Source organism: Magnolia sinica, chromosome 3 (genome assembly GCF_029962835.1).
Source record: "Magnolia sinica isolate HGM2019 chromosome 3, MsV1, whole genome shotgun sequence".
NCBI lineage: Eukaryota > Viridiplantae > Streptophyta > Magnoliopsida > Magnoliales > Magnoliaceae > Magnolia > Magnolia sinica.
In genome coordinates, this window is record NC_080575.1 from 126,614,192 (window position 1) to 126,631,745 (window position 17,554).

At 40.3% G+C, this 17,554-nt stretch overlaps 2 protein-coding genes across 4 annotated transcripts; one reads left to right on the forward strand and one right to left on the reverse strand.

Annotated features, from left to right (window-relative positions):
* Positions 1-2,143: 2,143 nt before the first annotated feature.
* Positions 2,144-8,338, forward strand: LOC131241215 (uncharacterized). Its single transcript, XM_058239948.1, has 4 exons — positions 2,144-2,361; positions 5,043-5,528; positions 6,844-6,990; positions 7,997-8,338. Exons 1-4 carry the CDS (start codon positions 2,260-2,262, stop codon positions 8,084-8,086), a joined length of 825 nt encoding a protein of 274 aa, XP_058095931.1. The 5' UTR covers positions 2,144-2,259; the 3' UTR covers positions 8,087-8,338.
* A 1,418-nt stretch (positions 8,339-9,756) lies between these two features.
* LOC131241216 (uncharacterized) lies at positions 9,757-16,495 on the reverse strand. Of its 3 annotated transcripts, XM_058239949.1 has the most exons (9): positions 16,353-16,495; positions 15,917-16,011; positions 14,574-14,643; positions 14,369-14,430; positions 14,164-14,256; positions 13,865-14,004; positions 11,070-11,124; positions 10,426-10,485; positions 9,757-10,275 (listed from the first exon to the last, which is right to left on the reverse strand). In XM_058239949.1, the coding sequence occupies exons 2-9, from the start codon at positions 15,953-15,955 to the stop codon at positions 10,012-10,014; spliced, it is 783 nt and encodes a 260-aa protein (XP_058095932.1). In that variant the 5' UTR covers positions 15,956-16,011; positions 16,353-16,495; the 3' UTR covers positions 9,757-10,011. The 3 variants fall into 3 exon arrangements, with proteins under 3 accessions (XP_058095932.1, XP_058095933.1, XP_058095935.1); XM_058239950.1 differs by lacking the exon at positions 15,917-16,011 and having other exon boundaries at positions 16,353-16,494; XM_058239952.1 differs by lacking the exon at positions 10,426-10,485 and having other exon boundaries at positions 16,353-16,494.
* Between the last annotated feature and the right edge of the window lie 1,059 nt (positions 16,496-17,554).

A 17,554-nucleotide genomic window follows, 5' to 3' on the forward strand; every position in this document is an offset into this window, starting at 1 on the left:
TCACTTATCCTTGCCCATGTGATGTTGCAGTACAGCTAAGGATAATACAACCCCCTGTCGTTATGCATGCGTGTATGTATGCTGCATCTTTCAGCATTCTCCAGGGATATTCCGTAAGAGACCTAGACTTGTAGTCCGCGGACTACTAAAGTGTAATTGCAATCCGCTTGTTTGGTAATGCGAATGGATGATCGTAACCGTTGAAGAGGTAGGTCCCACCTTGTGTAAGCCAGGTAAAACGTATGGATTTCCGTAAATGATCTAGACATTCCATCTATGAGAAGATAAAATAGTAAGCACTCAACAGTTTGTATTCAACGCTATTCTTTTAGTGGCTAGGTTCATTTTTACAGGAAAAAAGGACCGCTTGTGGAACAAGTAAGGTCCCTGATTAGATTATCAGAACCGTCAAACTGATGGACCCTGCCATACTCATGGGCCATTTCTATCGCTTACATCTAAACGATAAAAATAGTGAGACGCACCAGAGGCGGTTTATTTTGTCAAGATCAAATCCATTGAACGACTGTGATCTCTGATTACATTGAATTTGGATTATCTTTACATTCCAGCCGTAGATTATATTTACATCATTTTAAGATGTGATTTTTCCGTTACGGCTCATCTATAGTGGAAATCTAGCTTTGGACGGTTTGATTTGAGTCACATGTATCCTACGTATGCAAAATTATATTTGCATGTGCACGAATAATCAAACTCTGCCAGAGCGTTGGACCATTTCTCCTGAGTAATTATTGAATCCTGATTTATCAATACACGAATAATGTCCTGACCCAGCAGTTCTGCACACATGGCCCATTGTTCAATGACCAGAGCGTTGATCCCGGGTCTATAAATGGACGGTTAAAAATAGAGGAAGAACAGCAACCATACTCGTAAAAAGGACAGACATTAGATGTTTGTACCTGGTAGAGTTCATCTGATCCCCCTTCTGCAGTGGTTACTACTACTTACCACAAAATCCAACGGTGCGGATCATCGTATCATTGGCCCCACTTGCCGGGAACGGGAGCGTCAGGACAGAAATCACGTTCACCTCATTTATTTTCTGACAGTACACCATCGACTAGACTAGAAAAAATGGTGGTGACTTTTCAAACGGACAAATGGCACAGATTTACGGTAATCTAGACCGTCCAAATCGCTGAACCAACTATGGATGTAGCAAAACCGATAAATTCACTGAGAAGATGATATCAATCACCTGAATTTTTCCTTATAATTCGGACCAACATCCAATTTATAGCCTAATTGTTATTTGGATGGTTAAGATTGCTTGATCAGTGTGACTCAGGTATTCTCTCCATCCACAACGGGACCCACAATTTGGACGGCCATGACAGCAACTGTTAGGAGGATGAATCACGAACATTTTCTAAGCGGTGAAAAACCAACACAGGAGTCTTTCCCACTACGTGTGTGTGTGTGTGTGTGTATATATATATATATATATATATATATATATATATATATATATAAACGTCGTGTCAATTGTCGTTATGTGAAAACATCATTGCCTCCTACTACTGTGGACCGGAATCCTCTACGACACCTGTTTTACACAGCGCGCGTAAAAGCACCGAAAGCTCTTTGGCGCCCATCAACTGGTCTCTGTAAAATCCAATCCGTCCATCAGGTGTGATCTTCTACTCTAGATGGCAAAAGTAAAAAATTTCAGCTATATTGTAGACTCAGGTGGGCCAAACCAAAGGGAAATTTGGAATGAGACGCCAACCATAGATTTGTGGCCGTGGCCACCATAGTATTTTATATTTCATCAAACCCGTTCATCATGTTTGTATCACCACGGTAAATTTAATATATAAAAAAAAGTCCTGATACAAAGTTTAAATGGGCCACAACACATGAACTTAAAAGGTTTCAGGTGTCAGTTCAAATCGTTTCCATTTATGTGGCCCATATGAGTTTTTAATCATGTTCATATTTTTTATGAGCGGTGAAAATAATAGTTATAACCTGATGTACGGAGTGGATTATATACATATAACATGGTGGGCCCAAAGACTTGAAGTGTTTTACGCTCTGCGTACAGCAGATGTTGTAGCCGATTCCGTCATACTCTTACAAACCCACACTCACACTATAAATAGAAAATCCAACAAAGGAAGAGAAGAAAAAAAGGCAGTGTAGGATACTTTGATTTCTCTTCTTCCTTCTTTCATTGCTGCATTTTCTAGACTGTAGAGAGAGAGAGAGAGAGAGAGAGAGAGAGAGAGAATGTATGCAGAGGCGGGGCTTCTATTTCCCTACTTTCAGAGCTTCTCCCATGAAGTACAACACCTGGAAGAGTTCTGCCGCATCCAGAAAACCAATGCGAGGGTATTTTCGTCTTTCAACTCTCCTCTTGCTACTCGATCGCCATTTATTTAACTCGATTTCACGACGAGTTGAAGCCCGGTTAGGGTTTCTAGTTTCTAGGGTTTCGTTTCTCCGTATTCTCACTTTTTTTCTTTCAGAAAAGGCCTCTGATTTTATTTTTTTTTAATTCTCATTTGACTAACTATCGTTTGATTCCGTTTATCTTTTCCGTCTTTTCTCGTTACTGTTTCTCCTCTCGGATCGGGAAAAGATCGGGAGGGAGATCGTCTGCTGCCGACTCGATTTTGTTTCCCCGTTTGGGAAAATTAGAAAAAGAAAGAAAAAGGAGAAGGCGATCTTTTACCGTCTATATTTGAAGATCTTTGATTCCGGGTCTCGGAAATTTCGTCTTCTGAGGGAAGTTGTCTTTTCATTTCAAGAAGGAAAAGAAAAGAAAAGCAAAGAAAAAGAAAAAAAGGAAAAGTCGAAAAGAGACGCTGCGGAAAATCTGTCCTTGCCAAAGCGGGGAAAAGGGAAATCCATCCACTTGATTGTGCGGGATATTTTGGTCATTTACGAGATATTATTGGCAGTTTGGTAATGTGCTGAAAAGAAGGAGAATATTTCTTTTCCATTACAGGCAAACCCCTAGGCTAGCTAACGTGAGTCGCAGTTAGTTTAGTGCACTAAAGCTCACGGTTGAGAAAATGACGAAACTGCCCCTGACATTAATCTCCGACCAAAATAACCTTCTTTTCTTTTCTTTTTCCCCCCTTTTTTTTTTCAGTAATTATCGATGCCTCAAAAGGAAGATGAAAGACAAGAAAAGAAAAGAAAAAGAAAAAGTAAAAAAAAATATTTGCTAGTTTTAAAACTCGCTCAAATGCTGGATGGGTTTACAATGACAAGTGGAACATCCAAGCGTCAATCCAGACTTTCCGTTTGCTCTCTGTTGGCCAGCCATGATGCCAAAAAAAAATCATACCAATTGGATGATCATAACCATCTGATCGTTGGCATGAAAAAATGGACGGTCAAGATCGAGCAGAGAAATAACAGGTCCATGCCCCCAAAATCCCTCATACCAACAGCCTCTAATGGCCTGTTTGGGATGAGGGATTTGCTCCTATGGATTCGGCAAATCCATGGATTTAGAAATCCATGGTTTGGTAACACCATCAAGACCAGGGATTAAAGTTCCATCCAAAACTGGTGCACATCGCCTGATATGTATCGGTATCATCTGTGAAGGATACGGCCGTATCGGCCCAAAACAGCCCAATACTGGGCAATTCGGTACCATACCCAATACCCTGATTTTATACCTTGATCGAGACCATTCATTTGTCGGGCTTGCCGACTTATCGGAGAGCTTTGAGTAACAGCATGAGGTCTTATAAATTAATATGTAGATTTCTAAAGATTTTGATTTGAACTTCCCCTTATAAAACACATTTACAAGGTTAGGAACCATCTAAGGGCCTGTTTGGCTGCCACTTTAAAATTAGTACATCTCATTTGATTTAATCGTAATTATATTCTAAGATTTTTATTTTTTATTTTTATTTTTGGTCGGGATAAAGAATATAACCTTCAATTTTGTATAAACTATGGTTTATATTGCGTAATTGATATTAACTAAAATGAGATGAACTCATTTTTAAGTGGCAACCAAACAGGCCCTAAGTTTATTTCTATCTGGATATATCCCCTTATTTGGAGTCCTCTTTTTGGTCCCTTCCCAGAGGATCATTTCAAGGGCCTTCCTTTCATCCTAGCTTTTGGTTGCTCTCTGTTGCCAAAGTAAGCACGAATCAGTTAACTCGGTTACAGTTTGGTGTCTCGTGGTTGTCATCTTCAAATATCATATATATTACTTCACTTGGTTACAGGTTGGTATCTTATCTTGTCGTCCTCCTTTTTCTCCATTGTTAATATCTCAACCAACTCCATTTAATCGTCTGTGCTACCTGGTTTGAATAACTAATAACCCATAAAGTTACAGCTCTGTGATCAGTCTCAAGGATCAATTCAGGGTTTTTCACTGTGTTCTAATACTCGACACAAGAAGATGCCAAGGATCGGACTCTCTTCTAATCAGTTGGTGGTTTAAATGTGGGTGGTATTTTAATCAACTAAAATTTTAACCTTGACTTACCTGTCGGATACAAGTTGTTGTTATTGATATTAACCAAGTGAATTCGTAGAACTTCGATTTCTTTCTCTGGTTAATCCTGAACTTTTTGTATAAGCTCTCATCCTGTCTGCCTCTAATTATGAGTTAAACATCTGAAATGCACCATGGGTAGATTTTGCTAGGTCTGTTCTAATGGTGTGGGGGTGTGAGTGTGTTTGGAGGATCAGAGGATATTGACACAGTATTAAACAGAAGAATAACATTGAATTAGCATGCACAGATTTGTAACCTTCAGAACAGGTTCACCACAAATGCTAGTCTATTGAAAAGTGCAAAAAGATGAACTGGCAAGAAAAATAGGATCAGAGAAGGACAAGGGGAAAACTGCATTTCATTTCTTTTGTTCTTCTTTTTCCCCCCTGTACTGTGTAAAAAATTGCACCAGCTGTTACAGATGGTGGTCACTAGAGTAAGAGAAATTGTGACAAAGGTTAAGTAATGGTCAACATCTTAGGACTCATTTCATTCCTTGGAAGCTTATTCGAACTTTCTTTTTTTTCTATAGAGCAACCTAGTTCAGACCTCCACCGTTTCAGAGTATGACCTGGGAGGGGAAGGAGATCTGTTCAAAGCTCCGGAGCCCATCATAGAAGAACCCGAAGTGGGGCTTGAGTCGCTTGACCCCATGACTGTTGCCATTTCCATGATTTCCAGTGGCGAAGATGTTATCTCCCCAGAGACGATGAAGGTTACAGGCATTGAATCAATTCAAAGCAACCATCTGTTAAGTGAGGTCTTCTATGAGTGCAAGAATGACCTTCTACGGAAATCTACCTTCGAAGAATCTTTTCCTGAGGTTTCAGATGTGAAGGTTCCTGCTATACAGATGGAGGAGGATTTGACTGCGGGTTTGACCTCTAATGGGCCAATGCAGAAAAGTATTAGCTCTGGGTCTTTGAACTCAATGAGACCGAGCTTTCTGGATTTCCAGACAATTGATTTGGGAGCTGCTTTTGGGATGAGGAGGGCATTTAGTGAGGGTGATATTCAGGTGAGGATCATCTTTCCTTTTGTTTTGTAATTTATATCTTTTATTCTTATATTGTTACTATGGAGGTGCAGCTGGGCAGGCTCTTCCAGGCCTGGGCCCAGCCTGCTGAGTGCTGAGCATAAAGGCCTGCGGGAATGGTTTTTCAGGTCTGACTTCTGTGTTGTGTGGATCTGAGAGTCCGTGTGAAGGCCTGAAACAATGGCCTGCTACTAATAGGCTTGGTACTTTGCCAGCTGCCTAGGCAAGCCTGGACCCTGGTCCTTCGCTCATATGCTGCCCCTGCATTAGCTCAGCTGGCCCATTTGCACCTCTTACTGTACCCTGAGAGGAAATTAAAGTAAGCAGAGAGATTGTATGGTTGCTAATGCATCTTTTTTCTCGGAAGGAATTCTTCACCAACGATTGTGAAACACACATACACAAGAAATAATGGGAACTTTGGAATGGAAATTAAATGGGAGGACAGAAAATTCTCTTAGTTACAATGAAATATGAAGATGTTTCCACAAGGCATTGACCCTAATATATCCATATAATTCCTATTATGAAAGGATCACAGCACAGACCAAATTATCTTCTCCTCCTCTTCACTGAAACAACCTTAGTTGCATGATTCTTTTTTAAAGAGGTGCTGCTCCTGCTTTGAATCACAATTCAGACTCACACTCCTGTTGCTGCTTCCTAATTGTTTATCCTTGCTAACATTTTGAAATAGACGCATCTGCTCCCACACCTGAATCTGTTGCTGCTTCCCTTCATGCTTCGTACAACCATTGAAACAAAGCCTGATTGTACCTTCTAAGTTTAATATTTTCATCTATGCTGCCTAGTAGTGCCGCTGTAGGTTAAAATATGGAACACTGTCATTATGAGACATTTGAAGAGTGATCAAAATGCCTGCCTATTGATACACCTGGATTTGTATGAGAACAATATAGCCTTGCATGAATGACCTGTGTGGTGGCCAATATGATTTTTATTTCAGCAATTGGTTGCTGATATGTTCAAGTCCGTCTCAAATATATCATGGGTTTTATATGGATTGGTTTCAAACACTTGCTTCAGTGACTGCTGTGACACCTTTGCTCATTTTCATCATGGAAATGATGGGAGCTTCACTTTTTTGGAAAATCAAAGAATCTTCATTTGTGGAACATGGTGTTTGGGACTGTAATTTAATCAATGAACGCCCAGCTGCTAACCACTAAGCAAATTGTTGGGTCTCTGCAACAGTATGCATACTAAGATATGTTTAGATGTGTCTGGCCATTTTCACAGGATGTTGGAGATCATTGATTTTGAGTTTTTCTGACAGACCCTTGGTAACCATAACACAAGCCTCATCCATTCTCGCTTTGCTCGGGTGTTAGCCATCAGCAATTACCCAACTGAAGAACGCAAGCAGAAACTTTCTAGATACAGAAAGAAGAAGACCAAGAGAAATTTTGGCAGGAAAATCAAGGTAAACATTACCTTTTTCTAGAACCGTGGAATTTATCACTGCTATATTTAGATCTATTATGTGTTACAGGTTTTAGAGGTTCTGGTTCTTTTAGTTTTGGAGGCTTGCATTGTTTACTCATTATCTGGACTTTCTGTAGCGTTTTTTTTCCCCCTCTTGACGGATTCCATACGCAACATCTGTTAAATAAAGTCTAAAACAGAACACTGGTTTTCATCAATTAAGAGAGTACCAACAGATGATACATATAGCATTATGCAAATATACATATTTATATCTTCAAAGCTGTCTTATTTTCTCGATGATATCTCGTCTCCTCTACCTGTTTTAACCTGTCCTTGAAAAATATTAGAATTCCCCAACCTTTCTTATGGTGAAGAAACATTTGTTTAGACGTGTTCAAACCATAGTCGAAAACTTGAAAAACTCAATTAGACGCAATTGAGTCAACCCAACTAGATCAGGTATCATCAAGACTCAATGAAACTCGATTTGCTCATGACTTGATCAAGGAAAAAAAATCGACTAGACAAAAACTAATACTGGAAGAAAAGGAAAAATACTTGGAGGAAAAGCTGGATTTGATATGGTCTCGAGTGGACATTTTTGAGGTAACAAAAGATGAACAATGTATTGTAATTCATTACTGATAAATTCTCTATGAAAGTTCTTCAACTCTCAAAAAACTTTGCAGTAAGATGGAATATTACTTCAAAAATACAGCTTTGTTTTCTTTTTTACTTTTTTCTTTCTTTCCTGCTTTTTTTTTTTTTTTTTTGATAAAATTAAGTAGTCAATGCCTGGTCTTTTCCGTTTCCACCAAATCTGCTTGTCAAAGTCACTCTGGATTTTGATAAAACAACTAGTCATATTTTACTCATGATGGGGCTTCTTCCCCATTTTCTGAAAATCTGTGGTCCACTCTAGTGCAATGCTTCACCATCGACTTTTCACTCTCCTGACGGTTTCTAACTAATTCCAAGTACAATGATGTCGGTTTTTCCAGTATGCTTGCAGGAAAGCATTAGCTGACAATCAACCTAGGGTTCGAGGGAGGTTTGCAAAAACTGAAGATGCTGACATCCTGTCCAAGTAGAACAAATGTAAATATTTCACTTGAAAAGAAAAGGTAGGTTATGAAGGCCGTAGTAATATGTTTGTGGGAGAAGTCACAATTGTAAAATCACTCTCTAAGACTTGGTAGGAGGATATCAGGTATTTGCTATAAGCCAAGAAACTGCTCTGTTGTAATAAATCTTCCTCTCCATCTTTAGATGGAATGTAAAGTTATGGTGTAAAAAAAGTAACGGTACCCATAAATGGGAGCTTGAAAATCATGTTGGCGTTAGTAGTGCTGATTTTCTTGTTTTGGTATTTTCTGCCCACGATTTTGTAATAATGTCGAAGTTCCGGGACTATATGTGCGAGAGATTGTGATGGTTTTTACATAACAGCATTTCTTGGAACAAACATCTATGTAAGTGATTAATCTAAAACTGGGAAGGGAAGGAGTTAACTCGTTTTCCCCAACGTGGGCTGCAATCAAACCTCTTATACTGGAAATCTCTATAGAAGAACACACTCCAAAACAAAAGATGGCAGTACTTACCAAAAGAGCCAGTCAACTAACGGTGGGTCACTACGAGAATATGGTGATTTTTGGGTGGTGGTTCATTGTTGGCCCGCCTAATTACTGGTTAGGCTTGATTTTTGGCGATCCCATCATTGTGGTGGGGGCCCCCTTAATGCACGGGTTGGATGGTGTCCACAGCACGGTATATGCCGAGAGCCAAAGCAATAGCAATGGTGTATATTTCTATACCTTTACATGGTGGAGGCGAATAACGTAGGTTTGTCTTGCCTCCATCTTAGAATCCTTGGATCCTTATACTACATCTAACCCGTCACAAACACGTGCCAATCCAAAGTTCCGATGGCCCACAATCAAGATCTCCCTTAGCTCTGGATGCTTGCAACACGCGTAGCACCTGTATACACAGCACAATTACAGGGAATCCGGGCATTAGGTGGAGGCACTTGGAACGTACGGGTTTTGCCTTCGAACGCCGAAGGAAGTGCAACAAAGCTACTTGGGGCCCAACATGATGTCTGCGAGAAATCTACCTGTTCCTCCATTTTTGCCGGATCATGACTCCAAAAACGAAGCACATCCAAAACTCAAATGGGTTGTACCACAGGAAACAGTGAGGATTGAACTTCACAGTTGAAACATTAATGGATTAGTCTAATATTTCCGCATTTTCAGATCATCCGAGTAGGAATAACCTTTTGAAAGTTGATATATATGGCATATAAACATCACAGTGGACCACAGGGAGGTTTCAACGGTAGGCATTTCTCTACCCACCATTGTAGGGCCCACTTGAGTTTTGGATCTCCCTCAATTTTTGAGCCCATGTCCTAACACCGAAACGTATGATTTCTCACGGATATCCCGGTGAGCCCCACCTAAGTTTCCAGTAGCAGGTTTTCAGCCAAGAAATCACATGCAAAACGCGCATGAAGATTTTATTTTTTTTATTTTTTGTTATTCTTTTGGAAAGGAGAAAGGTGCCCATGCAAAAGTCCCAATTGCTGAGAGCTTCCCTATGGGCCAATGAATTGGACATACAGACCTGCCTGCACATCAGATCGCGGTGTCTGGTGATATTTTGTTTTTTGCAAATGAGATATTTTAATAAATTTGGAAAAAAAAAAAAAGGAATCTTTATATAACATGAACAATGCTCTCTGGCTCTAAGCATGTAAGCATGACTAAATGTCATCAAAGTACCATACCCACTATTTTTCTTCCCAGTATGTGTCCGTGTCAAGTAAGAGGAGTAACAGAATTCGATTGAAAAACAATGAAGGAAAACAAAACTGGCCTAACAAGACGAGGATAGTCCTTTTTTGCTATAATGGGGCTATCAGCAGCCGATGTTGATCCCACCATTGGGGGTTTGGATGGCATCAGATCCAAAAGGATTCAGGAGACGGTTAGGATTTTTGCTTGAAAAGTCATACTAATTTTTTCTCATATTTTGCATGGTAAGCAAAAAGAGTGGCACCAGCATCACTTGAACCTCCTCTTCCTCCCCTGCTTCGTAACAGCAGCTGGCCTCTTTGGTGTCTGCGAGTACCCTGCCTGGTGTATTGAGATTTAGATATCACTCTCATCCTCTGCTCCTTCATGTTTGCAAATAGAGAATCCAGTGTCTTATAATGCATTGCTTCATCTGCTGTCTTATAATGCATCGCTTCATCTGCCACCTTCTTCAACACCTGCACATGCCACCCCCATTTCTTCTTTATTCTTTTCTTTTAGTTCAATAACAATGATCTATGATGACAGCTGCCATGATTACTACACTACATTGATGTGTTCATCTAAAAAAAGAAAAAAGAAAAAAGAAAAATGGAGATGCTTACTACGATCCATTGATCCGAGAGTTCCAATAAGCCCACACCACCCAAACATCTTTTTCCATAAATGTGGCATGTCCAGGGATCAGGGCTTTTCATTTAATTAAAAGAAAAAGGGAAAAAATAAAATAAAATGGGCAGCATTCTATCACACAAGATTGGAGGGTCAGTGTCCCGTCCAATCACTGCAATATTTTGGGCAATGGCACCCCTAGAAGCCCGGCTCGCGAGGCTACCCTCTCGCAGTAGGGAATCTCCCCCTCGCCTCGCTCTTGTGACATGCTATGTTTCCCCTCTCCATTCCCAAGTAAAGGGTGAGTCCCATGCGTCAGTTTGTGGATCGCGGTCTCACGCACTAATCCCTACAGGTGCCCGTAGTAGGCCGGCCGCCCTACCTAAACCAATCATCATATCGGTCCCTAGGCCCCATTGCTGGAAAGGCTCGGTTTCAAAACCATACGTGGAGCTTCCACCTCATACGGCTCCTCTAGGGATGGAGGTAGGCGCATGCCCAAGAGGGTAACAATGAATCCATAAAAAGGCATTCTTTGTGTAACAAACAATAAGCTTGCTGGGCATCACCAACCCATCAAAAATCAAAGCAGAAGTGAATAGATAAAAAATTATTTAAAATAAAAATAAAAATTGCATACCCTTCCAACAAAGCCCCCTTCAGCAGCCTTCATCTGAGCTGGTGGACCTGCCAGCCTGCACCAACAAACAACAGGCATTATGATAAATCAAAGATCCAGGAAATATCATATAGAGGATCAAGACAAATGAAGACTTGCCAAACATCAGCAAAAACAAGATGTCAAAGACAAATGCATAGCTGAATGAAGCCAAAACAAACTTACCATTGCACAAACATTTCAAGGCACTATAACATGAGTATGGACAAACCGACACATAGACAACTTCCAAAAAAAAAAAAAATTATAGCTTTACTGCAGTCTGGTGCCAACCATTCAGTTCTGTCCGCACTCCCAATTGGCCAGATGGGACTACAGGCAACTCATTTGACGAAAACACCAATGCATCCGGACTTAGATCCAAACATCTCTTCAAAGAATGTGGCTCCTAAGAATCACGTTGAACGAATCTCCCCTCCATGAAGCAGCAGAACCAAAGAACCATCACATGGGCATTTCTGATGCAATTATCACCCCTTTTGAGAAAGGGGAGAGCCTTTCTCCCATCCCTAACACCACGACCACCCCAACCCACTTAAGGGTATCAAAACATCATCATAAGGTCTTCTTCAGTTTCTTCTTCTTCTTTTAAAGAAGGTGACTGAATCACTAAGCACACCAAAGGGCAAGAACAGTATTAGGGTGGTGACCCTGTCAATAATTACAAAAAAAAATTAAAATAAAAAATAAAAAACAAAAACAAATTTTAGAACCCAAATAAAAAGCTCAGGCTGAGACACTCAAGACCAGCAATCCAAATCCTTGTGAACTCTGGAAGAGCTGGAGCCCACACAAAAACCAACAAAGTGATGCTCCACTTGAGAGATGATGCTAGAGAAGCTTGATCATTGAAAATTCTAGAAGTCCTCTCCTTCCACACACACCCAACGAATAGCAAAAGGATTGTTTCTCCTTGTGTAGAGAAAGGGCCACCAGACCATCCAAGCACAATGGCATCAACACAGATCTACCTGAAACCCGTCAAATTCTAACAACTCAAAGAACAATCCCATTTCTGGCATAGCCCGGTAATGGATGAATAAATGGTCAGTAGATTCCTCCTCATTTCTACACATGAGCCACATAATTCACATTGGCATAGTTCTCTTCTTCAAATTTTGGTGAAGGATTTCGTTGATAGAGGCAACCCAAACGAATGCCTATACCATAGGAAGAATACAAACTTTCCACATGTAGGCATTCAGTGAGCACATGTTACCACTCACAAATATTTCAGATGAAAGCCTTGGAGAACCCTCCATTAACTGACCACTTCCAACTCTATTTTATCTTCACACATAACATCAATGCTCCCCTACCTGAGGGTACACATGAGCATGGCAGACTCCAGCGATTCATCATCAGTTAGATCTTCCTCAAAGGATCACATCGCATACAATTGAACCCCCCACAAGTTCATAAGTCTGCCACCTTAGCCACTTTATTCATTTCAGCAAAATCCTCCTCATTGCCAAACCAGCATCTACAAGCCATACACATCTTCTTCGAAATTGGACCCTATCTCCATGCCCAACAACAAATCGAATATCCCCTCAAACAAACCTCCTATTCTACCCACGATCAACTGCCCCACCTGGACTCTCTCTGAATCATATGCCAATTAGCTTTCCAGAATCCATGCTTCTGATCCCGCATTACTAGTCGAAGACCCAGGGAACCAAACCCCTCTCCCTGATTGTCCTTATTATCAACAGAACATTTCTAATGGGGTTTAGAAACATCTTCAACAGGTGTAGCTGTAGATTATACAAGATCACTCCTGAATGCTAACACACTAAACCAATTAGAAACAACAGATCACATGTTCCAACCAATAGCCCATATGCATCCAACTTCTCCAAAGAAGAAGTATCTCATCCAAGTCGAATATTTCTAAGCCTCACTCAAATTTTCTGGAAGAGGTTTCAAGATTACTGCAGATTTCATCACCTGAAACATGAAAAACATCATGATGGCTACAAAATTACAATGTCTCATCATGTCCAAGAACCCCTCGTGCCTCCAACTTCTCCCCAAACAGCCACCTAAATCACATGTTGCATGTATGCCCAAACAGCCAACTACAATACATGTTTCTTGTCTGCTGCAACAGAAGCTCGCCACATTCACTGTGCCAAACAACTCACCAAATCAATCTACAAATCTCTGGTCATAGCTAAAGAATATAGAATCCAAGTTTCTAGGACATGAACACCCGAGCAAAGATTGCCAATGGAAGAGTCAAGGGTCTGCTGATGAGAAGCAGAGTATGGGAAACTACTGTAAGCTTGGACTTGTAGCAATGAATCTGTGGAATTGGAATTCAAGCAGGACTGATATCATGCATGAATAAGAGCATCCAGTGCCAATCTCTTGAACGGCTTCACCCACCCACAAGATGATGATCTTAGGCCAATAACAAAAATACTGGCAGAAGGGTCATGATAGAAGAAAAGCTGACGAGATTTAGCCAGCCTAAGAAGACCTTAATGCAAATGACAGAGGTGATATCTGGCACCCCCATAATCAATCCCACATTCTTTATAGCTTTCATGCCATAATCAACAGCACATACTTGATAGCTTGCATGACTCCGTACACATACTAACTGGAATTGCATGGGAGATCTGATGTCATCACTGACATGACAGAAAGGGTCCATGATTTACCTGTAAATCACACATGGAGAAGATATTAAAAGACAATGGGAAAGAACATTAACACATGCTATGATCAACGTCAGGATTCGCTGGTACCTTGGCTTGTTCCAGTGCATGCCACTATTACGAGTACAGGTCCTGTTCCAGATAGGAGCAATAGCAGCCCTCCTTGCAACTCCTTTTGCTACTGCAAATTGATTCCCTTTGAAATTCGACCTTCTCTGAGCAAGCACATCCTGCAGAAAAAATGTGCATGGTCAATTACCAACAACAGGAGTGAAAAAAAAAAAAAAGGAAAACAAAAAAGGGAAAGAAAAGAACATTACATGGGAAGTAGCCTTATTACAGGTGAGATGCTACTCTGACGAGATCAGAATACAAAACCAAACCATTACCTGTCTAAGAGACGACCTAGAATCCATGAATCGCAGTATTTTTGATGATTTCACTTGAGACGCAACACCATTCAGGAATCCTCGACTTATTTTCTACACAGAAAATAATTTCTTGATAAAAGATAAAGAATAGAACTCACACTTTTAGAACTATACAAACACCCAGGAAACTATTTCACTGTCAAGAGTAAAATGGCTTGCTTACCGAAGCTCTCGGCCTCATAATAGCTTTGGATGAAGATTTTCTAGACATTTTGATTATATCATCTGCAATAAAGATGAGACCTTTGACTAAACCAACACTTTTTCTTTTTTTTCTTTTTTCAATGGTAATAGAACCAACATTCTTAACAGGAAGTGTCTACAAAAAGGAAAGTATCCATTACGTCTAGGAAATATAATGAACATACCAAGCGTCATGTTCATTTTCTTCTCTGTGCGAGCAATTGCTTCAGCAGTCATTGGCGGCATAGTTTCCATCTGTAAAAAGGGCAGAAGAGGGGAGGGGGGGGATTAGGAACCCAGAAAACGCTATTTAAAATATATATATATATTAAAAAAAAAAAAAAAAAGATGTGTTTGAGTACAGATTGCAGTAAAACAAAGATTTCATACATCCATGAACCTGAGAAGGGTAACAAAATAAAAATATGGACTATCTTTGGATTGAGGAGTTTAATATATTCTGTAGAAAGAGAAAGCACCTAATTTCCCAACCTTAATATGGTAAATCAGATATTGTCGATGAACACAAAATAGAAAATTGGTGAAATTGAAAATGGGTCCTGCATATCCAATACCTTCTTTATGGATGAAGAGGTATAGACCCAAACAAGAAAGAAAACCGTGTACAAGACCTCACTTCCAAACTACCTAGCTTGGAACCAAGCCAAGCTGGCACCTCAACCTTCCAATTCGACAAAGTAATAAGATACTCAGCCATAACAGATGCATATTTTTAGCTCCTTTTGTTGGTGAGGGTCGCGGTGTGGATTGGTTGTTGTAACAATTTTGAGGGTGAGGATTCAAGAAAAGGAGCCTATAGTACGGAATTGCAATGCTGTATAGTGGGCAAAACTCCCAGTAAATCCCTAATATCTACACGAAATACATTCAGCAAGGACTATAACCAGCCGGGTATGCTGCATTCACAACGCTAGCCAATATCGGGAGTTCCCTTCCAAATCTGTATAGCTTGAAAAGAAACCATAAATTCTCGTTCATCCTATACACAAGACAGAAGGAGCTAGGACACAAGTCAAAACCAGAACAGTCTACTACCAATCTGGGAATATTAGCTCCTAAACAACATTTTCAATGCTTCAAGACGATTTTATTTTGCAGTTCTGATGACTTCTGAGAATTCAAAATCAGATCCCAAAACAAAAACCTAAAGCCTATAAAATCACCAAAAATAGACATAACCATCTCAGACCTCTTCAATGATCGAACAATACTTGTGCAGATTACCAGGTCAGAATGCAAAACCTAGATTCTTTGAAATGCGTTCAAGAACGGATGGTGAACAAAAACAAGAGGAATTATGGGTCAGATAGTTTCGAGCGTGCAGGATTCACACGTCTGGTGATCTAGATCCTCAATCAGATGGGACCCATTGTGAATGGGGAGATGCACCAAGAATCTCCCATATTAGAATATCATAACCCCTAAATCAATGGCCTACAAATAAACAGTTAAGAAGTGTCAACATCCAATGCAGAACAGGCAGCGATAGATAAGATTAGCATCTTACAGTGTAGGAAATTTTAGGGCCATCCACCATCGATGGCATCGCCTGTCATATCAACAGTCTCGATCACCAAATTACCGTTCGAAATCTACAGAACCCTGCCCCTCAGCAAACCATATGAATTCTGAGGCTCGGAAAACTCATAATCCCTCAAAGAGAGAACGTGCCCAAAAGAAACTATTCGTATAAAACAATGGCCAAAACCCCACCACAAACAAACACCATCAAATTCTAAGTTTTCCAAAACTCAATCAACGTCTGAAAGATATCGATAAAAGGCACAAAAGAAACAGAAACCGAGGAAAGATTGACAAATGGATACAATACAACAGATCAAACAGCACATCATAATCAAAGAAAAAAAAAAGCAAAGAGAATCGCGAAAAATCGAAATAACTAAAGCAGAACAAGAACAGATCATCGAGATAAAGAAACCAACCGATTCTCTGAACTCAAATCGCAGAAATCAAGCCTTCCAAACGTAGATTCGAACCGAATGCTTCTTTGAAAACTCCAAAATCAGAAATCGGGAGAGAAAAGAAAGAAATTAAGGGCAGAAACGCTGTCTGTCTCTCTCTCTCTCTCTCTCTCTGGAAAAGCGTGCTAACAGAGGCGACAGCTATTTATAGATGGATGTGATGAGCGGGACACGTTCCCTGTATCCCAAAGCTCTGTGGTGCCCACCACGATGTTTTTGTTATATCCACTCCGTCCATCCGTTTCATCACATCATTTTAGTTATGAAACAACAAACGACCTAGATCCCAACTTCAAAAAAGCCACACCTATGTGGATTAGACTCTGACCTTTGAAACTTTATTGGGTTCACGGAAGTTATAGATCACTGATTATATTTATGTTTTCCCTTCATCCGGGTGGGAACCACCCTATGAATGGATTGGATGGCATCTAGGCATTACGTTGGGCCTCAGGAAGGTTTCAACGGTGACCGTCTCTATTCATGCTGTTTCCTATAGTATGGCCCACTTGAGCTTTGAATCTCCTTCCTTTTTGGGCTACAATACTAGAATGAGCTGAAGAAACGGATGGACGGACGGAGTGGATATGATATAAACGTTGTGATGGGTTTCACACAACTTTGGGTTACAGCGAGCCATGTAACTCCGTCCGGATGAGCGGAAGGTCGGTGGTGGATTGTTACGCTGCTAAGCAAGGGCCGTGGCTTGGTAATTCGGACCAAGGGAGCGGATTGACTGTGACCCCGGGCACAGAGATATCATCTTGCCTCGAGAATGTGTCGGGTCCGTAGAGACGGACCAGACAAATCCACTCCGTTTTTGGGCACTGGGTCCGAATTTGAAATCCTCCTTTTGTGCTTGGCATTCACCACCTATGGATACTCGAACCCTTGACCGGGTGTTGAAACTACTGGGAGCATAGCAAGAGTAACGATCGGAGCTATGTATAGTATATTTACAAGGGATTTAAATTAAGTTACTAAATCAACTATAATATCTTTAATTAGTGAATGTATGTAATGTTTAACACAATAGCTGTAATAAACCCGCTGAAATATATATTTTGCCCAAAAATGATAAAATTCCAAGTCAATAATGAGTCATAAGCACAAGATCATGTATGAGTGGCTAACCAATAATTTTTAACCGTTGATTTAAATGG